General features: G+C 42.1%; 1 protein-coding gene across 1 annotated transcript in view; it reads left to right on the top strand.

Annotated features, from left to right (window-relative positions):
- The first annotated feature begins 5543 nt into the window (after positions 1–5543).
- Positions 5544–24410, top strand: part of TRPC3 (transient receptor potential cation channel subfamily C member 3) — a 69162-nt gene continuing 50295 nt past the window's right edge. Inside the window, exons 1-2 of the mRNA XM_056855199.1 lie at positions 5544–5773; positions 15637–16408. Coding sequence (XP_056711177.1) covers positions 5544–5773; positions 15637–16408 — 1002 coding nt within the window. The remainder of the gene's footprint in view (positions 5774–15636; positions 16409–24410) is intronic.

Genomic DNA, 24410 nt, shown 5'->3' with positions numbered 1-24410 from the left:
TTCCTGATCTGAAACGGCCCCATTGGGCTGCTATTGGCCTGTTGGAGAAATTTACATGTGCTGATGGCTACATATGTTTGCTTAATGGGGGAAATAGCTGATCCCTGGAACTGGTTCAGGTCAGAAAACAGTGCTAGAGGGGAGGCTGAAGTTCCTTCTTGCATACTGCAGTCCTGATCTGAATTGGGCCCCTGTGCTTTGGAACTTAATTCCTAGCACAGTACCACAGGTGCATGTCTAATGCAAAGTCGTTGTGGTGACCATGTGGTGACTATCACTAGCACTTTGTGGTGACTACCATGTGAACTGCCCCCAGGATTCTTCATGATAACCAACTCAGTCTAGTTTAGGGTTCAGGTCCAGGTTTGGAAACCCCATTAAAACCAAGGTGCAACGTAACAAACTATATTCAACTCTCCACAGTCTTAAAAAAATAAAGGGGCTTGGGGAAATCCTTTACAAATATACTACACAGCATGGTGTAGTGGTTAAGAGCAGTTGACTCTAATCTGGAGAACCAGGTTGGTTTCACCACTCCTCCACATGAAGCCTGCTGGGTGACCTTGGGCTAGTCACAGTTGTCTCAGAACTCTCTAAACCCCACTTACCTCACAAGGTGCCTGTTGTGTATGTGTATGTGTGTGTGGGGGAGGCAATTGTAAGCCACTTTGAGACTCCTTATGGTAGAGAGAAGCAGGATATAAAAACCAACTTTTCTTCTTCTTTTAATAACATATTTCTGTAGTTAATTACATTGAAACAAAATACACACGATAAGAAAATCAATGTTCAGGACAGCAAACAGTTTGCAAAAAATATGGCACAGTAAAGGGCACTTAATTTAGGTCAGATCCACATGTAATTGGATATTGCACTTGTCTGGGCAGGAAAATTCAGGCAGTAAATGATTATAATAATGAAATGTGGATCAAATAGTTTAGGATTGCACTTTGAATGACCTTTAGTGCAGGCAGAGAAAAGCAGGGTATAAAAACCAACTCTTCTTCTATAGAGTAAAAAGATACAATACAATAATAAAAATACCTTGTTTAACGCTGGGTCAAATTCCAGCATCTTTCCTTATAGCTTCCATTATACCATTCCCCCCATGTTTTAGCATTTTTAAGGCTGCAAAAATATAATTCGCCTGCAATGGAAATGCATGTTGGGGAAGAATTCTGAACGGTCTGCAACAATTTCGTTTTTCTGCAGGCAAAATGCTCACAGTAAAATCCTTACTGGCTGTTCTCCCTGCCTGTGTGTTTCTGTATGTTTATATGTCTTTACTGTAGTGTTAAACTTTTATATATACATTTAAAATGTTATTTTAGTCTTTGACATTTTCTGCCTTGTTGGCTAGTTGGGTTGGAAGGCATCATATGGATGTTTTAAATAAATAAAACAACATCTAGAAAAGCTTTATGTATCTGAAAAAGTAGGCTCTTGCCTATGAAGGCTCGTATCTCAATAAACCAGTAAGTTTCTAAGGTGCCAGCGACACAGAATCATCTATATGTTGGGCTCATGTCTGCTAGGTACCATTTTTGTAAGCATATGGCAGTATCAGTAAAGTAAGCTTTGACATTTACTTTCTCTGTAATGGATTCCAGCTTAACATCCTGGGAAACAGGGCTAAGATTTTCTTCTTCCAAGGCAAAAGAGAAACTACATATATATAGCCTGTCCAACAGTACATGGTTAGCATATTATACAAGGCCTACCTTCTCATAATTGTACAACTGTATTGTGTACTAAAGTAATATCTGCCCTGACCTGGATGGCCAAGGCTAGCCTGATCTCGTCAGATCTTAGTAGCTCAGCAGGGTCGGCCCAGATTAGTACTTGGATGGGAGACCACCAAGGAATACCAGGGTCACTATTCAGAGGAAGGCAACGGCAAACCACCTGTTTGTCTCCTGCCTTGAAAACCCTACTGGGTTGCCATAAGTTGGCTGCAAATTGACAGACTTTATACACACAAAGTAATAACTAAGTACTGGAATGTACCAAACATCTGTGTTTTACCTGGCATACCATCTGATCGCACAAGCTTGCTAGTGTGTACTGAATTTTGACATTCTAAAGAGAATTTATGAAAATTATATCCTATATACTTTGTGAGGTATAAGAAATTAAGTTACTTCTTCTAAACAATGTTTCTGAGGTATGTTGTCATTACCTCGATCACATTGCAACCCCAAGTGACCCCCTTGACTTAAATGGACTGAGAAAGGTATAAACTGCTTAGGATGGGATTGTCAGTTGGCACGCTCATTATTTTATTTTGAGTTCTAAAAGTTATTAACCCATTTTGCTTTGTCAAATCTTGGAGAGTATATGCATTTCCAAGTCTAATATCAGCACCTTGAGCTTCCTGAGTGAAAACAAAGGCCTGTGAGCTGTGATGGGTATACCTAGAAAAAAGGCCTGGCACCACTACATCTGAACAAAAAATATGGAACATTTCTAGTTAAAACCAAAATAAAATAACAAACCCCAAATCTCTCTCATATGAGTTTGTACCTCCTACCTACTGATGCAAGGAATGACAAAGGTTTGTTGTAGATCAGTCAGCAAGTAGCATGGTAAGACCATCAGCAGTCTGACTCTGCAGCCATTTGTAGTAGTCAACCAATATGCTGCAAGTGCATTTATAACGTATCCTGGGATCACGTACAACCTAGGAGTGTATACAACACATTTTATTTTAACGGGATTAATGAGCCCTTGTTTCATTCTTAATAAAATCTCTATTGCCTTTAACAGGATTGCACTAGTGAGAATTCAAATACATTTTAACTAAAAGTATAATGGCACTTTGAACAAAGACATATGTAAACATTATGTGCTCGCAATTGCAAGAATCTTTGCTTTCAGTCCTCGTACAATGCAGCATAATGAGATTCATTTTCAAATGAGACACGAATGAATACAGTATTATTACTGTTTTCAGCTTTTTACCACTCATATTTTCCTAAGTCTGGAAGTCTACATTTTGGCTGCAATTTTGTCAAAGGCAAGCCAATAAATATATAGTTAAAAAACAAGATTATTTATTGCAACATTAGGCAATGGGCTAATTGCCCTTTTAAAATTCAGTGCATTTTGTACATGCATACAGATTTGTGATGACTAAAGATTCTGCTTTAACCGATTTCCTTTTGAAAAGAGTATCTGTAATTTGACTTTAAACTTATGTTGGGTAGCTCTGGTTTAAAACCAACTCTCTCTTCTACTGTTTGTCTTGGCATGGCTTTTTGGATGTTGGGTGTTCACATGTACACACCCAGCATCTGAAGAGCTTGCGCTTTTAGCAATGTAAAAAACACCCTTAGACACCCCCCCTCAACCTGAGAATCAATTCGTCATCTTTTTCTAATGACCACCTGTGGGATTAGCCATTACACCCCGGAAGCCTTAGTCATTCTACAATACACCTCTTAAGCACGAACAGCGTGTGTGTGTTAAGTGCCGTCAAGTTGCTTCCGACTCATGGCGACCCTATGAATCAACGTCCTCCACAATGTCCTATCTTTGACAGCCTTGCTCAGGTCTTGCAGGCTGAGGGCTGTGGCTTCCTTTATTGAGTCCATCCATCTCTTGTTGGGTCTTCCTCTTTTCCCACTGCCCTCAACTTTTCCTAGCATAATTCACAGTGGGTAGCCGAGTTAGTCTGTCTGCAGTAGTAGAAAAGGGCAAGAGTCCAGTAGCACTTTAAAGACTAACAAAAATATTTTCTGGTAGGGTATGAGCTTTCATGAGCCACAGCTCACGAAAAGACAATGCTAGGAAAAGGGCAAGAGTCCAGTAGCACCTTAAAGACTAACAAAAATATTTTCTGGTAGGGTATTGCCAGCGAGGGCATGCAGTCGAACCCTGGATAGCAGGATCAGTGATTTCCCCTCCATCTTTTCTTCCCGTGGGAAAGCCCCTTCAGTTTGGTGCGATAGCCAGAGGCCATATAGATCCCCATTTCAAAGTAACTTCCCTATTGTAATTCCGCTCTGATCTCAAGGTGCGATTTCACCGGAACCCTCTATCTCTTGATGTTGAGAGACCTCTGATGTTTTGCATTTCAAAGCTTTTACGTGTAAATATTTCTAGTGCGTGCATCCTATAAAACTGACCTCTAAGTGTATCATCTCATTCTAACCTTTAAGTCCCTAGGCTTCTGTACTAGCTGCATTCTGAATAAAGTTTTCAAACTCTCTGCAAACTGCCTGGAGTGAAGTTTATTATTCCTGAGATGCAACGGAGCAGGTATGAGCTGTGGCTCACGCAAGCTCATACCCTACCAGAAAATACTTTTGTTAGTCTTTAAGGTGCTACTGGACTCTTGCCCTTTTCCTAGCATTATTGTCTTTTCCAGTGACTCTTGTCATCTCACAAATGTCACCAAAACGCGACAGCCTCGGTCTAGTCATTTTCGCTTCTAGGGTCCGTTCAGGCTTGATTTGATCTACAACCCACTGATTTGGTTTTTTTTTGGGGGGGGGGCAGTCCACGGTACCCATAACTCTTATGATAAAAATCAAACAAAAAATATAATAGCTGCTATTCCGGTTACTTGTAGAAACTAGTTTTCTATATATACCTTACATCCACTGTACTCCGGCATACCTCATTTTATTCATATCTATTGCTACAGATTGCGATATTGATGTTTTATCATTTGCCAAATTCTGGAATACCTTGTACAATTTGTTATGCCAATAAAGGTTTTTTGAATTTTGAATTTTTTGGTACCCATAACGCTCTCCTCCAACCCCGCCCCATTTCGAAGGGAATCTACTTTGTCGAAGGCTTTCACGGTCAGAGTTCATTGGTTCTTGTAGGTTATCCGGGCTGTGTAACCGTGGTCTTGGAAGGACAGTGTCCTTCAGTGTTACTACTCTGAAGATGCCTGCCACAGTTGCTGGCGAAACGTCAGGAAAGAAAATTCCAAGACCACGGTTACACAGCCCGGATAACCTACAAGAACCAAGGAATCTACTTTCTTCCTATCCGCACATGCTTGTTGAAAGGCAATGCAGGCGAAGCCTTTCCGGGAACGCGTGGGCTTCTCCAAAGCCCCCAAGCGCGAGGCGGTGAAGGGCGCTCCCTGCAGCCAAGCCAAGCCGCACCGTGGAGTTCTCTGTGTGGCGCGCGCGGGGGGGTGTGTGTGTGTGTTGTGCGCGCGAGAGTCTCCCATTCCCTCTGCTCCTGTGCCTGCAAAGAGGGGCAGCCCCTCCTCCTCCTCCCCCCTCCGCTTACCAACGGTCTGCTGTTTCCTGCCGGCTGAGCGATGAGGCCGTCCTAGCACGAGACGATGAACAGGAGCGAGGGGCGAAGGCGGCAGAGCAGCAGCGCCGCTCTCCTCGGGCTCCTGCTGGTTCGGCCGGGCTCCGCGTAGCCGCAGCAGCAGCAGCAGCAGCAACTGCCTGGAGACAACCGCGCTCGCTCTCCCTCTCTCTCCCTCTCTCTCTCCCCGTGACCGTTGAGGAGGCTTTCGGCCCCCTCCCGCTTCGCCCCGCCGCGGCCAGAAGGCTCGGAGGCGCCTCAGCATGTCCGGCAAGGGCAAGAAGAGCCAGGAGCCGGCGAGAGTGACCTTCCCTCAGCAGGACGAGGACGAGGCGGCCGCCGAAGAGGACGAAGAGCAGCGGCGGCGGCGGCGGGGCTGGAGGGGGGTCAATGGCGGGCTGGAGCCCCCTCAGGAGGAGCAGCAGCAGGAGGCGGTGAAAACCCAGCGGGAAACCTACGGCTGCTACCCGCCCTCGCCCATGCTGGGCAGCATGTGAGTATGGCGGGCGGGCGAGCTGGGCGGGAAATGGGTGGCGCCGCCATTCGGGCGGGAAGGGGCCCTGTGCAGAGGCGCCCCGGCAGGTGGCCCTTCCTTCCGCCCTTCTTCCGCCCTTCCTTCCCCTCTCGGGCGAGCCAGCCGACCTGGGGAGCCTCTCGCCCCGGGAGGGGGGCGGCTCTGGCGGGAGCTGTGGGTGCCGTCCGCGGGGGAGGGCCCGTCCGGCGGGGCTCCGTCGAGGAAAGGAGCCCAAGGGGAAGGCCGAGGCGGTCTGGGAGTGGTCTCAGAGCGAGTGAGCCTGAACGGACCCCATAAACTAAAATGACTAAACTGAGGCGGTCGTATTTTGGTCACGTCATGAGAAGGCAAGAGCCACTGGAAAAGACAGTCGTGCTAGGAAAAGTGGAGGGCAGCAGGAAAAGAGGAAGACCCAACAAGAGATGGAGGGACTCAATGAAGGAAGCCGACTTTCTTGTGGTCCCCCTCAGCAATTTGTTATCTAAAGTATAATACTTCTGAATAAGGAGGTTCCATTTTGCTTGAACGGACCCTAGAAGCTAAAATGACTAAACTGAGGCTATTGTATTTTGGTCACGTCATGAGACGACAAGAGCCACTGGAAAAGACAGTCAGGCTAGGAAAAGTTGAGGGCAGCAGGAAAAGAGGAAGACCCGACAAGAGATGGATGGACTCAATGAAGGAAGCCACAGCCCTCAACTTGCAAGATCTGAGCAAGGCTGTCAAATTGGTTCTTGTGGGTTATCCGGGCTGTGTGACCGTGGTCTTGGTATTTTCTTTCCTGCCAATAAGGCTGTCAAAGATAGGACATTTTGGAGGACTTTCATTCATAGGGTCGCCGTGAGTTGGAAGTGACTTGACGGCACTTAAACACACACACGCACAGGCTGGAGTAACTCTCCTAGGGAATGCACTGTAGGAAATAGAAGTTAAAAGGACCAAAAATGGCAACAAAAGTGGTAACACTAGCGAAATAACGGATGAATGCTATATTTAAGGAAAGAAAGGTTCTTGTAGGTTATCCGGGCTGTGTGACCGGGGTTTTGGTATTTTCTTTCCTGACATTTCGCCAGCAGCTGTGACAGGCATGTTCAGAGGAGTAACACTGAAGGACAGCTGCTGGCAAAACGTCAGGAAAGAAAATACCAAGACCATGGTCACACAGCCCGGATAACCTACAAGAACCAATGAACTCTGACTGTGAAAGCCTTCGACAAAGAAATTAGCGTTTAAACCAAGAAAGGGATGAGAGTTGCGTGTGCGCCAGAGGAGGGGGAAGAGGGAATTATATATTTTCTTTTCCCTTTTTCCCCCTTTCTGTACCCTGAAAAATTAAATATTTTTTTAAAAGAAATCTAACTGTTTAGGGAAAGTGTGTGTGTGGGGGGGGGAAGAAATTTTCAAGCATTCGTGAGAAAGTTTCATAATTGCCTGCTCGTGCGTATCGAACACATGATGCTGCCTTATACTGAATCAGACCCTTGGTCCATTTGAGTCAGTATTGTCTACTCTGACCGGCAGCGGCTCTCTAGGGTCTCAGGCCGGGGTCTTTCACATCACCTACCTGCCTAGTCCCTTTAACTGGAGATGCCGGGGATTGAACCTGGGACCTTCTGCACGCCAAGCAGATGCTCTGAGCCACAGCCCCTCCCCTAAGAGGGGCTACTCCTCCTCCTATTGGGGTTTTTTAATTGTTAAACAATCCTGATCCACTGTTGCCAGTGGGAACTTGGCCATTGGCAAGAATATCAGTTTTGATTGGGTGTGTCTGCATCAACCCGCTTGTTCCAACTATCTCTGGTTCCTTGCTGTCCTAAAACTAATGTTTTTGCATTGCCTATAAGGCACACACTGCTTCCTTACAGAATTGCTGGCTCCATGTTCAGATATTTCTTCACTAACAGTGGAGTTGCATAATTCAGTATATTATATATGCTCTCCCTCCATTACATTTTCTGCAGTTTGCTGGAGGGGGAGTTTGTGTGTAAATCTTGAGACTAGTCCTGAACTAGTTGGGTTTAGCTTCTGCTAACAGATGAAAGGTGAGATTAGCAAAGTGTGTATGTGAATGGTAGCAATATTGAGATTCCAATAATGCAGCAGAAGATGCGAGACAACTGCCAGAAATAAGCTCAATGCAAGACCTGGGGTGTTTCCAGATGGCTTTTCCAAAGTGACTGGCCAGCAGAGCACCAAGACAGAAATTAATGGAACAAACCTTTTAAAAGAGTTGCTTGTGTGTCTAGATAGTTGTAAATATGGTGGCTGATTAAGCACCATGGTCAGTGACACCCCCATTCCCCCTCCTAGTCTGGTCTGTACTAGGAAAGTTCTGCAGAGAAATCATAGTACCTTTATGTCCCTGTCTGACTGGTTCAGAATATGGATCGTTCACAAATGGGTGTATCTAGAAATACTGTTGGACCAGCCAGAGCACAGTTATGTACCTCTTGAATGAGGTGTAAGCAACAAAAAGAGTACTGAACCGGATAGATGGGACAATATGGTGCAGACTGGTCTCTATGTGCGATTTCATGTACTTGACAGGGCATATTTAAAAACAACAACACTGGTCTGGACATAACCTCATGGAATGTAGCTATCAGGATTTGGGAGAGTAAAAGATGTATCTGAGAACTGTTCAGACAGAACAGGAGGCAGAATAACGGTTAACAAGGTCAAAAATAATCCTTATCTTTCCTGAAAGTTGGAATGAGAGATTAGTAGATCTCTCTGTCTGGCGTGAAAAATGTGTTTCTATTTCATGACAGGTAATATGGACTTGGGAAAAAAAAGTGAGGTCAAAGATGGCCGTCTAGTAAGCACAGATGTCAAGCTTAATTTGAGTCAATTCACTCATCCATAGAACCTGTATAACATAACTGACAGACCCTCAATAACTGACAATCACCCTAGGTGTGAATTGGATAATTTGAGGTTTCTTTTAGCAGGGGTAGATTTTAATATTGCATTGGCCGTTGCTAAGTCCCCCCCCCCCCGTTGATGATTAAAAATGATTAATTCTTGATTGTTTATGCATATATATCTATATCTATATATACTATTTTAGTTTTAGTGTGACATAGTTCAGAGCCAAATTGGCTGTATGAACAGTATCGTTAAAGTAATAACTGACAATGTGCCCTCACTGCTGAGGAAAACCACAGCCAGATTCCACTCATCTTGGATTTCAAGCCGGAGGAAGTAGTTTCTACATAAGAGGCTTCAGAAATTAGCCTTTGATAATTGCATACTTCCTTCTTTTCTTACAGGACAACGCTAGGCAGTGTAACAGGCTTCTAAGGCCATTGACTCCAATGCTTTGGATCTGCTTAAGATTGCACTGTTAATATTTTAGATGGTGAACTAAGTTTGTAGGAGTTCCTTGCTCTTTTTCCTTGATCACGATATCCCAAGTAGGAGGCACAAGACAGAATTGTAAAACTGTTCTGAATCTAGGAATGTAGGCTGAGTAACTCTGTAGCACCCCCTGGTGCCTGTCCTTCGTAATCTCACAGTACACACTCCCTGCAATTAAGCTAATCACTTTCCTGCCTATTTTTTAATTTCCGAAAAGCTATGTCATAGAATTGAGAGAATTTCAGGAACTTTCTGTTATTAACCAAGAGCTTACAGTGAATCAACGATTTATACAACCTAATAGGAACATTTTTCTTCCTCTGATTTTATTCATCCTGTTTTACACATACTTGTCTAAATAAATATGATAAAATCATCATTAAAAGCACCTTTAAAATGTGTGCAAGAAGATTTTCCTTCCTCTCATTCAGTGTTGGTATTTTTTTTTTGTAAATGTGAGACAGTTTCTCAGTCTAGCATGTTTTAATATCCTGCTGAATATACTGAGTTGTCATTGAAGGCATTTATTTAATAGTCACAGATGAGTCAGGGGTGTTTTTCGCAGACCTCTAGAATAGTTGCCGTGAAGCTCCAGTTCCTGTGTCTGTTGACGTCTTGGGAAGTGGTGAAATAATTTTGTTCAGCAGCCTTTTAAAAAAAGATGTTTTCTCCAAATTTTATGTTCTGAAAGATCAAAGGAAATATAGTCACATTGATAAAGAAGAGAGAGAATGTACTTTAAAAAGGATTTTACTTTGTGAAATTCACCTATCTGTAATAGTGCTATTTTAAGTGCCTATATATCACTTTCACCAAACATGGTGATAGACAGAAGAGTTGCTAAATGTTCATGTACCCTAACCAAAGGGTCATGTTATCCCCAGAGGGCTCAAAATCTAAACCCTTTGCATATGATCTCTTTAAATAATGCTGTTTTCTCTCCATCTACAACTAGGGTTGGGTACCCCAACTAGAGAGATGGCCAGTGCTTCAGTGTGTGCTTTACACTCACAGAAACATTGATTCCCTCTTTTCTTGATCATGCTGGAGCTTAAACAAGAGACAGAAGCTTGTAACTGACATTTATGTCTATAGCTATATCTACTTATCTATCTATCTATCTCTGTGTGTGTATGTGGGAGTACAAAAACTGCTGTGTGTCACTGCTTATGTTGCTTGTACACTGTAGTCCCAAATGTAGATTTGGGATTCATTTGCTGTGCACAACCACACTCTTAAAAAAAGTAATAGCTTAGGAGGAAGATCTTTTATGGTCACAATATACAATCTTCTAGTGCTGATAGAATCCACCCATAATAAGCTGTGAAAGTGGTGTTTGTTTTTTTTCAGATGCAAGCTGTAGTGCTATGAGAGCCTGGAAAATCAGTCTCAGTAGCATCACAGAGAAAGTTCACATGGCCTGCCTGTTAAATCCAGAAAAGCATAGCTCTTTTAAGTCTCAGAAAGCTAATTTTTATCTGTTCCTGTGTTTGGTTAAACTGATATTGACAGAGGGATTTAAAAACAGTTCTATTCTTTATAGCGAAATAAACTATAAATAAGCTAAATAAGCTATTATAAATAAGACATGGGAGGACAAAAAGAAAAGGCACAGGAAAGACCGAAAGGAATCAGTTTTTAATTCTGAGTAGTATAAGATCGGTATAATACTTTCTACGTACACACTTCCATTCGAGCTCATTCCAATCCTTGATGGCCTTGCTTCTTTTCACAATGCTTTTTTATCTGTTTTAACTGTTTCCTATTCCATCCCATCTCACATTTAGAGGAGATAAAGATTTTGATTATATGGATGTCTGTGTCAGAAATACATTTATTTTTATCTATTTGTGGATGGAGATAATAATTTTTTTACCACTAGTTTCCAACAGCAATAAAATCTTGAGATAAAGAGAGGAAATTTTTCCTACAGAGAACGAGAGCAAAAGAAAATGGATGATTTGGAATTATTCTGTCTCTTTATGGTGTACTACTGCCTGCTTTTACATGTCAATATATTAGTCACCAGCATTTACCAAAGTATGCTACAATTTCCAATTTAATTCTTAACTTTCTAATTAATACCTTCTGTTACGAGCTCCTTGTTATCAAATAAAATGTTTCTAAAAAGGCAGTTACTTAAACTCAGGTTTGTACTCTCAAATCCCAAATATAAAACTAGCTCAGGAATTGAACCAGTTTCAACTGGATCAGAGGTTTTATTGTAAATTGCCTTGTCAAGAAAACCCCCCCACCAGTTTGAATTTAATTAAGTACAAATTCATAGGAACAGTTCTCATCATATGACATTTTGCAATTATTTTATAAGGGAATTCACTTGAAACTAACCGCTTGAGCCTAACCATGTTTATGTGGAAGTAGATCCTACTGTACATTGTGCGTTGCCTAGTAAATTTAGGTACTTGCATGGTGTAGTGGTTAGGAGCTGTGGACTCTAATCTGGAGAACCGGGTTTCATTCCTCACTCTTCCACATGAGCAGCAGACTCTAATTGGGTGAACCTGGTTGATTTCCCCACTCCTACACATGACCTTGGGCTAGTCACTATTCTCTCTGAACTCTCAGCCTCATCTACTTCACAAGGTGTCTGTTGTGGGGAGAGGAAGGGAGGGAGATTATAAGCTGGTCTGATTCTCCTTAAAAAAGATAAAGTCGACCTATAGAAACCAACTCTTCTTCTAATACATATTTTATTATAAGAATCATATGCTCAGAATTGCAGACTGACTCACATGGTCATCTTACACAAAAACCTTCACCATTGATAATCCAAGAAAATGGGTGTGAGTGTATGCAAATGGGCAGAAATGGTTTCCATATTACACTCTCGAACAGTCAATCAGTGGGAGATGTGGAGACAGAGCACTGAACTGTTGAATTTTTTTCATGAGTGAATCAAGTGAAGAGTAAACTGGGCTGGGGAAGAGTAGGAAGGTGGTATGCGTTAAACAAATGGGCAATAGCAAGAGGTCATCTGGAGATTTGGGCTGAGTTGCCACCAAAATGCCGATGATACCATATGCAGATGACACTCAGCTCTCTTACACTTCCAGCAGATCCCAATGAACAGGTGCCTGGGCCAGTTTTGGAATGGATGAGGACTAGTAGGCTGACATTTAATCCTGACAAAATGGAGGTGCTAATGGTGGTGGGGTATCTCAACTCAGGAATGGATGGGGTTGCACAACCCCTAAAGGAGCAGGTTCATAGCTTGGACCTGGGACTCATGTTGGATAAATAGGTGGTAGTGGTGGCCAGGGGTGACTTCCACCAGCTCTGGCCCTTCTTAGGTAAGAATGATCTTGTCACTGTTGTGTATGCCCTGGTAACAACTGCAGTGCGCTTTGTGGGGGGGGGGGGTTGCACTTGAAGACTGCTAGGAAACTATGTTTGGTACAGAATGCTGTGGCCAGAATGTTGACTGGAATGCATCACAGGGACCATCTCACTCTTTCTTCCAATTTGCTTCTGGTATTGACTGTACAGTCTTTGTTGTAAGATTTTCAACATCACTTTACTCACATGAGAAATTAATGCGATGGTCTGATCGTTGCTGTAGTCTTTGGCATATTTTTGGGGGGAATTGGGATGTAAATTGACCATTTCTGGTCTGTGGGCCATTGATTTGTTTTCCATATTTGTTAGCTTATTCTTTTCAAGATTTTGATGAACAGTCCCAGGTGGGGTGATCAATGACTGAGTTTAGCATACTAACATCTGGTGTGAACCAATGGTAAGATTTTCAACATCACTTTACTCACATGAGAAATTAATGCAATGGTCTGATCATTGCTGTAGACTTTGGCATCTTTTTTTGGGAATTGGGATGTAAATTGACAATTTCTGGTCTGTGGGCCATTGATTTTTTCCCCATATTTGTTAGCTTATTCTTTTCAGGATTTTGATGAGCAGTCCCAGGTGGGGTGATCAATGACTGAGTTTAGCATACTAATGAATCTGGTGTGAACCGATGGTAAAACTGTCTCCTTGGTGGCTCATCTTGGGTGGATTGTTACCCAAATTAGATAGTCTCTCTTTTTGATGGGGAATTAGCTGGGGACACTATATCTTGCAAGAGAAGGGGGTAACCAAAATCTTTCCCCTTTTTATACAGAAATCAAATCCCTGTGGAAAACTTAATAAAGAGGAGATTTGTTTTAAGAATTAATTGGTTTTATTGTAAAAATAACTTTTTAAACACACATGCAGCAAAGCACACACAAAACCTGATACACTCAAGAACTAGGAAATAAAAGGTAGGAGGTGGTGGACACATGGATATGAGGTTTCCAGGGGAAAGTATATTTACCTAGGTCAGAGGTGCGGTCCAAAATGGCAGCTGCAGGAGGGGAAAGAGAAGGGGGCTCACAAGCAAGCAAGTGGGGGTGCGTGGGAGGTTCAACACACCCCTTGCCATTGTGAGAGGGAAGATATTAAGACCTGAAAAGTGTCCTAGGGCAGTGTGAAGTCATTGAAAGCCAAACATTACCGGTGGACAAAGGGGTGATTGCTCTTGATGAGTTTAGAAGTTTGAGTAAGAAAAGGATAGGAGGTGAGACAGATCAGAAATAATGCCTGGGTACTTGGGTTAAGTATTCCTAAGTATCAGCTATAAATTTCAAGACAAGGGTGAGGTCTGGGAAACTGTCAGGGGAAGGATGGGGCGAGTCAGAGGGCTTTTGGTTCCTGGCTCTGTAGAAACTTGATGGGTTTATTTGTGTCTATCAGACTGTTTTCCAGGTTCCCTGAATGGGGTTCAGTCTCTGATGAGATTGCTGGGGTTTGTCTTATCGGCTGCAGGAGATGGCTAAACAAATGCTGAAGAAGGCTTGTTTTTGTCCATTTGTTTCCAGGTTGGACCTGGTATCCGCCTGAGGAGAGACAGGCAGACAAGCCTGAACTTGCCTGATTGGGTCTGGAGCTTGACACACAAGATGGATGCCAGGAGACCCCATTTTGTCTCTGGGTGCACAGCAATGTTTCATCCCTGTGTGCTTGCTCCAGTCCTGTACACTTCGCCTGGTGTACCAGGTAACCTAGGGCTGTCAGGTGCCCATAACAGGATCGGATGTCAGGCTGCTTTGATCAATGACTTAAGGGTTGCCCATTAACTGGAAATGGTTCCTATCACTTTGATGAAGCATTGTATAATGCATGCCTTGTTGCTGGGGCTAGGTCAGGGGTCGGCAAACTCATTAGTCAAAAGAGCCAAATATCAACAGTACAACGATTGAGATTTCTTTTGAGAGCCAAATTTCTTAAACTTAAACTATATAGGTAGGTACACTGTTTATTAACTTAATAAACTTTAATTAAAGTTTTAAGTCTTAATTAAACTATAGGTACACTGAATAAAACTTGATATCATACTTAATAGTGATCTTATTTATTGATAAAAATTAAATTGTAAGTCCCTGCCATTTCCCCCTTCCCGTCTGGAGTCCTCGTCTGGAGGCCTGGTCTACCGCCATAAAAGCCTATTGGTAGACCTGGCCTCCGGAGGCCCATAGGAGCCAATTGGTAGGCCTGGCCTCTGAAGAGGGACTTTTTCCCCTCCTTGGAGTCCAGGTCTACCGCCAAGAAAGCCAGTGGGTAGACATGGCCTTCCAATGGGACTCAGCTGGAGGCCAGGTCTACCAAAGGAAGCCCGCCCCGCCCAACAGCTGATAGGCGGGCGGGGGGGCAGGAACCGCCGAGCCACCCGCCCAGCAATCTCGCGGCTAGAGGGGAGGGGAGGCTTTAGCCTCCCAACCATTGAGGGCAAGAGAAAGGGGGACCTGGCCATTCTCCACGGCGGGGGAGGGGAGAGACAGCGCGCCCACTCGCCTGCTCTCTCTCGCTCTCTCTCTCTCAGGCGCGCCGCCTCTGCAGCCCGGCTGCCGGTGCGAGTGGGCACGAGAGCAGGGGCTCCGAACCAAGTTCGGAGAACCGCACTCAACAGGCCAAAGAGCCGCATGTGGCTCGGGAGCCGCAGTTTGCAGACCCCTGGGCTAGGTATATGCTTTATGAATATCACGGACATCCTGCTTCCATGACAGGATATGCCTTGGTCATGGCAGACCAGGTGGGCTTTCTGAGACTCATCCTAGGGATCTCCACTGCATTTAGGCTTTTAAGGGGGTGCCCTTCAAAATGACTAAGAGGGGATTGGGGATCAGCTTGGGGGTCTCATCAGGTGGGGAGGGCAGGGGTCTCACACACCAGCAGGTGAAGACTTTTGTTTAGTTTGGCAGAATAGGATTTGAACACTTTATTTGCATCAGATTATCTCCACCTCCCCCCCCCCCAAGTTAATGCATCCCTGAGCATATGGACCAAGAAGGTGGGAAGCTGGCATAGGCAGATAGATGGGTGAATAACTCCATACAGACATGGTACCATAAGAGTCTAAATTCTGAATTCACATTGCTAAGGAAATGTCTTCTGTAAACTATCCCCCAATAATTGTTTCTGTTGATTAGGACCGTTGATGGAAGTCCTTCATTGAGGCGTATGACTGTGATGAGGGAGAAGGGAAGGCGGCAAGCCATTAGAGGTCCAGCCTTTATGTTCAATGAGAGGGGTACAAGCCTCACTGCTGAGGAAGAGCGCTTTCTGGATGCAGCAGAGTACGGGAACATCCCTGTGGTGCGCAAAATGTTGGAAGAGTCAAAAACATTAAATGTCAACTGCGTTGACTATATGGGCCAAAATGCCCTGCAGCTCGCTGTGGGAAATGAACATTTGGAAGTGACAGAACTTCTGTTAAAGAAGGAGAATCTGGCACGGATTGGAGATGCACTGCTGCTCGCAATCAGTAAGGGGTATGTCCGAATAGTGGAAGCAATCTTGAATCATCCTGGGTTTGCAGCTAGCAAGCGACTGACTTTGAGCCCCAGTGAGCAGGAACTCCAAGACGATGACTTTTATTCTTACGATGAAGATGGCACCCGCTTCTCCCCAGACATCACCCCTATAATTTTGGCTGCCCATTGTCAGAAGTATGAGGTGGTGCACATGTTGTTAATGAAAGGAGCGAGGATAGAGAGACCTCATGATTATTTCTGCAAATGTAATGACTGTACTGAGAAACAAAAGCATGATTCTTTTAGCCATTCCAGGTCAAGGATAAATGCTTACAAGGGACTGGCAAGTCCAGCTTACCTGTCCCTATCTAGTGAAGATCCAGTTCTTACTGCTTTAGAACTCAGCAATGAACTTGCTAAACTTGCCAATATTGAGAAAGAATTCAAGGTAAGACTTTTTCCATTGATACCGTCTGTGTCTATTGTGTTGAATTCAGTGGCTTCAGTTATTTGAAATTATTTTCTAGCATTTTACCTCTTCTTGATGTTGTTCTTATGGCTCTTTGACACCTGGATCTTTTAAAAATGCAAGTTTACTTTAAAGGAATGTTTTTCAAAACTTAATATGTATAATATGAAAAATGTATTTATTGTTCTGCATAGAATGAAACAAAACAAAATTTGTTCACCATAACGGAAAATAATTGGTTTTAATAAAGTTCATTCACTTGAAATAATGTAATCTTAACAACATAAAAAAAACCCAATTTTTTGTCCCTGGATACTAAATGGATGTTCTTGTTTCTATCCACACATTTTGAATGAGGTTGTTTACAAGTTATGAAAGCCTGGCTTTTGGGCTGGGGAGGACAGGGTAAAAGTATAATAAAATAAATAAATATGCATTTCTCATTTCCCTCTTAGGACAACACAATACTCATTAATATCCCAGAAATTACTATTGTTCTAAGACTCATCTGTTAAAATCAGATATCCTACCTTTCATTCTATTTTTTCATTTATAGTCATGAGAATGTTGCAGATTAATTTTTTGTAGATTATAGGTTATTAACAGTGCAATCCTAAACAGAGTTAACCCTAAGCTCATTTACTTCACTGCATTTAGAAGGGTGCAACTCTGTTTAGGATTGTACTATTACATTGATAAATATTACTCAGTGCTGTCTTTTATGCTAGTCAAGATCTTATAAGTTGTTTATAAAATACAATTACATAGATTTGCCATGTCCTGGGGAAAATCTGTCTATTTAAAAGAAACTGGGTTAGATGACACATATTGCAAACAAAACAGAGTTATAAAAATGGCTCTGTTATACAGCTGTAACAAATGTTTTAATGGGGTCCTTTTAGGTCACTTTTGGATTCTGCTTTTTAATTAACCTTTTTCCTAAATTATTGTAAGGAAGCAAACATTAATCTTTGTAGCTTTCTCTAAGCTTGAATGTATAATAAACACATTGGAGAGCTGTGAAGGAAGACAAATGTGTTTATGTGTGTATGTGGAGCACAGGATGGTGGTGATGGCATATGGTTTTGTGTTTTTTAACGCACTAACAAGGGATCATTACAAGAGTCATATATAATGTACAGTTTAGAATCCTGGGCACCTAAGAGACCTGGAATCAAATCCCAATTTTGTCATGGAAGCTCACTGGATGAATTTGGGTCAGTCACACTCCCTATGCCTAACCTACCTCATTATTGTGAAGGCTGTTGTGGGAAAATAAGAGGAAGGGAGAATGATGTTGCAAGCTGTTTTGGGTCCCCATTGGGGAAAAAGTGGGGTATAAGTAAATAAATACTTAAATGTCACTTCCATTGTTAAGTTCAGTTAAGATGAACATTTAAATAACGTTATTACAAGTTGAACATTTTGTCTGCTTAGCGCTATATTTTATTCCTCATTGAGTGATATTTAATTCCTTAATGATTTGTACATGTTCCTATACACAGGTAACAATGTGCCTAGCCCTTTTGATATAATGTGGCCTTCTAGACAGTGATTTAGCTCCTTACAGCTTTGGTTTAATGTTTTATACATAGTATTATGGTGATTTCTTGCTGTTTTGTTATGTTCTGCCTTGGGAATAACCTTTCTTCTTCACTGGTTATTCCATATGTATGTTTAGATTTCATAATTCTGATTAGATTTATTACAGTTAGAAATAGGAAACCCAGGACTCCGTTATTACAAGTGTAGTCTTTTTCAAGGCCAAGCTCTGGTATCTTTCCTTGTAATATTGAAGACATTCCTTTTGTGATTGACAGAAACATCATAATGTAATTTGCCAAACATAATTGAACACGTACTATTAACAGAACAAACAATTATGGTAATAATTGCCAGGAAGAGATGTAGTCCAAAGAAAGCAGTGACGTCACTTACAACTAATGTCATTTTTGGTCGGCACTCAGAAAATCTAGCTTTTACTGAAATATTATTTAATGAAAGGCTATAGAATTAGTCATCATAAACTGTCTCTTGTGATACACCATAATAAAATCTACTTTTTTGCCCTTGTATTCCATGCCTGCCTTGAACATCTTAATATAATAAATAATGCCTAGTAAATATATTCCAAATTCCCTGGATCCAAACTCATATAGTAACAAAATAAGATCATGACTGAATGTTCTTTTTATAATACTTTAGTGTGGGGAAAGACTTTTAGACACTAAAGAAAATAACATACTGATAAATGCAGATCATTTTTTTCTAACGGATTCACTTTGCATTAATTGGACAACCCCTTTGGATGTTGTGCTGTTGATTTAAAACACAAATACCCAGTCAACAACAGAGTTAGAAATATGCTATCTTTAACTGAAGAAATCTTAAGTAATTGGTATATTTGTGAAAGGATAGAGATCTGCAATATGCGATTCCCCGGTACAAGACCTACTTTCTAAGTCACTAGTGCATGTGTGGAAAAGACTGGTTCTTCTTTTCAGGTAATGTCTTGTTGTGTTAATGTTATTGTGCTGGGCTGTTTTTTTCCTTTACTCCAAGAGTGCTAATTCCTAGAGAAATGCTCTGAAGTCATCATTGTTACTTTATTTTAAAAAACCCATTTCAGTATTAACTAGGGTTGCTAGCTGCCAATTCATTTAAGTCATGTGCCTTTAGAATCGTAGAATCACAGAGTTGGAAGGGACCACCAGGGTCATCTAGTCCAACCTCCTGCACAAGGCAGGAAATTCACAACTACCTCCCCCCACACCCCCAGTGACACCCTACTCCATGCCCAGAAGATGGCCAAGATGCCTTCCCTCTCATGAACTGCCTAAGGTAATAGAATCAGCATTGCTGACAGATGGCCATTCAGCCTCCGCTCAAAAACCTCCAGGGAAGGAGCACCTACCACCCCCCGAGGAAGCCTGTTCCACTGAGGAACCGCTCCAACTGTTAGAAAATTCTTTCTAATGTCTAGATGAAAACTCTTTTGATTTAATTTCAACCCGTTGGTTCTGGTCTGACCTTCTTGGGCAACAGAAAACAACTCGGCACCCTCCTCTATATGACAGCCCTTCAAGTACTTGAAGATGGTTATTATATCCCCTCTTAGTCTTCTCCTCATCAGGCTAAACACACCCAGCTCCTTCAACCTTTCCTCATCGGACTTGGTCTCCAGAACCCTCACCATCTTTGTTGCCCTCCTCCAGACACTTTCCAGCTTGTCTGAAATTGTGGTGCCCCAAACTGAACACAATACTCTAGGTGGGGTCTAAAAAGAGCAGAGTAAAGCGATACCATCACTTCACATGATCTGTTGATGCAGCCCAAGATCGCATGCTGAAACTTTGTTGCAGGCAGGGAAATCCTTCTGTTGCATCTTTCCCCATCCCAATACAATAGTGGAGGAAAAAGCTGTTCATATCTGTCCAGGGATAGGCACCTGAGGCAAGAGACAGCAGTCATAGTCAAAACACATAGTCCAAGGGGTCAAAGCACAAGTATTCAGAAGTCCAAGTGTCAAAACCAGCAAGGCAGATCTGAAGAGCACAAGCCAGATCACGGTCCAGAAAGTCAAACACACTGAGGTCTAGACCAAGAAAAAGGCCTAATGGCAGGCACACAAAGAATGTGGACAAGTTGCTTCCACACTGGTTCTCCCTTTCCTGGCTGCTTTTATCAGGAAAACCCTGCTGAGTCATTCAGGAACAGGTACAACTCATTAACCTGCAGATTCATCCAGGGTCAGGAATGACTCATCAATGGTGGAGCAGCCTAGGTAGATGTCAGCCTTTTTTTTTTTTAATAAATTTTTATTGGTTTTTTAAAAAACTATAAATTCTTCATAATTTTAACAACAATTTTAAAGATAATGTCAGAGCACGATTGTAACAATTGTTGTCTTAATTACAAATAGTTATAAAATAAACAATTTGACTTCCCCACCACCCCGGTCTGCCACTTGATAAAATAATATAATCCATCGTTAATATATTCTGATCCTAATATTAATCTCATAGCATATAGAATATTACATTCCGGATCAGGATAAAAGGTAACCTTTCATTTTTCCCAAATCTTATAAATTCTAAAAATTAATTCAATCCTCCCATTTTCCCATAGATATTCATTACCTATTTAATTTAATTTAACATATTAATTTCTCCATCTCCACCAGCTCTAAAATCTTAAAATTCCAATTTCTTTTTTTCCCTGGAACTTCCGCCTCTTTCTATTTGGCTGCAGATAATAATCTTGTAGCCATTATAAGATAAATTCAAAAATATCCTTTTAACATTATACCGTAAATAGCCATGCCACCCATTTATACTGTCAAAGCCATCCAAATCCAATAATCATATTTGAACAAGTCTTTTAGCCATGATCTAATATTTCCTTCTGCATTTGAAATAGGTCAGTTAGAAGCAGGAACAGGGTCTCTTTGTTCTCTCTCAACTCGTCTGGCAGGTTACACACACCAAGATAATTTTCTCTGACCTGCATCTTCATCATGGCTAACTCCTTAATTTTTACTTGTGTTGCTTCAATTTGTTTTTCTTGACCTTCTAGCTCCTTCTTTGTTTCCTTGAATTCTTCCATAATTTTGTTAACTGGAATGTCCATTTCTTGCATGTCTGTTTTCATTGTCACAGGCAGGTTACATTCTTGGTCTTCTATCTTCTTCTTTATATCCTTATGTTGTTCCAAGACTAATTTGACCGAAGAATCCATTGCTTGCTTGTCTGTGTTGATCATCATTTGAACCTTAACATCCTTTATGTCTTCTGTAACCAGATCCAGCTTCTGATTAATGATTTGTGATGATTTGTCAAGAGTAGTCACCATTGAGATCAGTTGAGCCATTTGTATTGATATCTGTTCTAGATGTTTAGCTGTCACCTCAGACTGATTAACTAACATATCCTGCACTTTTTTCTCCATGGTTAAGTTCTGTAAAGTTTCCTTTAAATTTTTAAAGGCAGGGCTATGTAATAAACCAGAACAGGGACGAGTTCCAGATATTTACTTGAGTAGTTAAGCTGCAAAATTGTTGGTCATCTGGCAGGAGTCCTTTACATGTAATTGATGAAGGATATTTCATTGACCAGCTTGAGTACTTTTTCGAATTGAAAAAGTTAACATTTACCCTTAAAGTCGCTTTTTAAAGTTGACAATACCAACGAGTTTTACCGGACGCTCTAGGTCGGCTTAACCAGGAAGTATTCCGGAAGTTGCCTCGTCACGAACCTTCTATCGTCTCTTCTCGATGGTTGTTTCCTTCAGGAACAATTTCAATGTAGCACGAGTGAGACGTTTTTCCGGTCCTATAACTTACTTCCTGCTGATTTGGATGCCGAGCAATAGAGAGGGATAATAGATGGAACGCAGAGTCTTCCGGTCTGAGATATCCTCTTTGTTGCAAAACGTGGCTGGGGGACTCTTTTTACACCGGAAAAGTTCTCAAAGGTATCTCCCTCCCCTTCCTTTAAGAGCGAATCGGATTGGCAAATCGTAAGTCAATCATTTAAGCTCGTTGTTTTGATTTAAGCTGATCAGTTTGATAAGGCTCCTGCCACTTTATTTGATAAGTCTTATACAGCAGAGTCATCCGTTTCAATTAAGGAAGGAACAGGGTTTCCAGGAATGTCTTCTTCAACCCCCCTGTTATTCGATAACGCCAATGATGAACGAAAGATTCTTATCTACTCACTTGGGCGTCTAGGGGTGAGGTTCTTATCTTAATGTAGTCCTTATGATGTTTATAAGGTGGTGGAGGGTAGAGTCTAAATGCCAAAGTTGCGCTCTGGCGATTCCAATCCCTTCGTGCCCGCGGGATCAACGTCTAAATCTCCGGGGGACTTATTGAAGCTCCCTCGGAGTATTTAGGAGATCAAACCGCATAGATGGCTGCAGGGAATTCCTGCTTCCCAGCCCACTTGCAAGGGCTGGGTTGGGGTGCAGTAAAACACCCCAAAAGAAACGCAAACTTGGATTCCCCCCAGGAGCCCCTGGGAGAACGAAGCACTCAGCCCAGCGTCACCACCGGAAGTAGGTAGATGTCAGCCTTGATCCTGTAGTGACTCAAGCTCACAGGCAGAAGTTGACCGGAGCTGAGCTGTCAGCTCCGTGCTGCAGCACTGTCACTGCCAAATACCCTGTTGCAACCAAATGTTATAAATTAGTCTAATTACAAACAAGAGGCTTCAACAGTGTCATTAAGAAGCTTCTTAAAAAAACTTTAGCCTTCTTTATTAGATTGTCCCTTTGTGACATCCTTCTGTGATGGTGTATTGATTTGCAGAAGACCCATCGATCTGGCTATGCAATATATATTCTTACAGGTTTTTGGGAGGCTCTTGTCAGAAAGTTTCTGACCTTTCTAGTACAGTATGCCCGGAATATGTATTGTTGGCAGATTGACAGTGCCATCCTAAGCAGACTTATACCCTTCTAAGACCACTGACTTCAATGGACTTAGAAGGGTATAACACTGCTTAAGATGGCACTAATAGTGCCTTTAAGACCCAGAGACAGGACTGGTGATGCGGAGCTACCTAAGGCACACAGCATATAGATTGTGGACTCAGACTGAATGCGAAATCGACAGTGACACATGGAGTCCTGTGGCCTAAACTTCATGCAAAATATGGCGCTGCAGTTTGCCCTTGGTTACCATGTGAGATAGTGCCATTAGTCTGGGTCATGTCCCATTCCTGCCGACACAGAAACTTACAGAAAGGAGATAAACAGCATAACTGTTGTACCAGCAGCATCTGTTGTACCAGCAGCATCCAGACTGTAACCAATAGTTTTTATGGCAGGCCAGGCAAGTTCATCCTTTCTGGTATGTAACTGGAAGGCCTAATCCTTGAAGCATGTTGGTTAGATTCTCTTCTTCAGGAACATACCTTGAAGAAGAAGGCCCCATTCTGCCTTCTAAGCTCTGTGCCTCCCAAGGGTAAGCTTCTATTCAGGATCATTAACATGATTATTTTTAAGGCCCAGGGGACGATAGTGAGAGGTCCAATGGCAGAAGAGAAGCTCAGGCTGGATTTGGAAGGGGTCCGGTGTTGAGGAGTCATACATTACTGTTGCTTTTGAATCTCTGTTAACGGATACTGAATCCTTTTGGCCATGATATGAGCTGGGGTCTGCTGTGGGTTCCCCTTTTCTTCCGAGGAGGTTCTATCTGACTACCAGTGAAATCCTAAAAACACTTTAATGGGAGTAAGCCTTATTGAATAGACTCGAGTAATATTCTGAATAGACCTGCTTGTGATTGCTTTCTTAGGTGCTGGGAACTGGTGGGTCCTGCCAAGTCAGAGAACTAGGATTAGCTTCAATAGGAGGAGAATGGAGTTGACTTGTTTGATAGGCTTTCCTCACTAAAGCCCAGGTGGCTGAAGTGGGATAGAGGAGGATTTTCTCTTCTAGAATGGTATTGGAATATTGAATCATGAAACCACTTCTTGCCGTTTGAGGCACAGCAAGCATAACTAATTTTTGCCTTCAAAACTGTGCAAGTTTGGAACTAATGAATTTCAGAATTTCAGTTTGTACTGCAGGCAAAGATGAGGAAATGCTAATTCTATTAAAGCTATTGCTGCTGTTAAAATTTTAAATCTTCTAATACTTTAATGGAACAGTAGTTGGTGTTCATTAGGTTATCTGTTGTCAAGGAAATATAGCTGGCATTAATAGGGGCTTCTTTTATAAAAGCTTTGTGCGATTCAATGGAAAAGAGCAAGGCAGAGAAAACCCTGGGTGATTAAAAGGCGGTATCAATGGAATGTGACTGTCTCATGGCTTGTACCAATCCAGATGTTTGAAAAACCCTTTTTAGCACTGTACCCTGCTCAAAGAGGGGATCTATATATTCAATATTTTTAAAAGCACTAATAAATCTCCCAGCAGGAACTGAAGCCTTTGCCAAAAAAAATAAAAAATAAAATAAAAGTAGACGTCTCTGTGGTGG

This window comes from Euleptes europaea, chromosome 9, assembly GCF_029931775.1.
Source record: "Euleptes europaea isolate rEulEur1 chromosome 9, rEulEur1.hap1, whole genome shotgun sequence".
Taxonomy (NCBI): domain Eukaryota; kingdom Metazoa; phylum Chordata; class Lepidosauria; order Squamata; family Sphaerodactylidae; genus Euleptes; species Euleptes europaea.
This window is presented reverse-complemented; position numbering and strand designations above follow the sequence as displayed.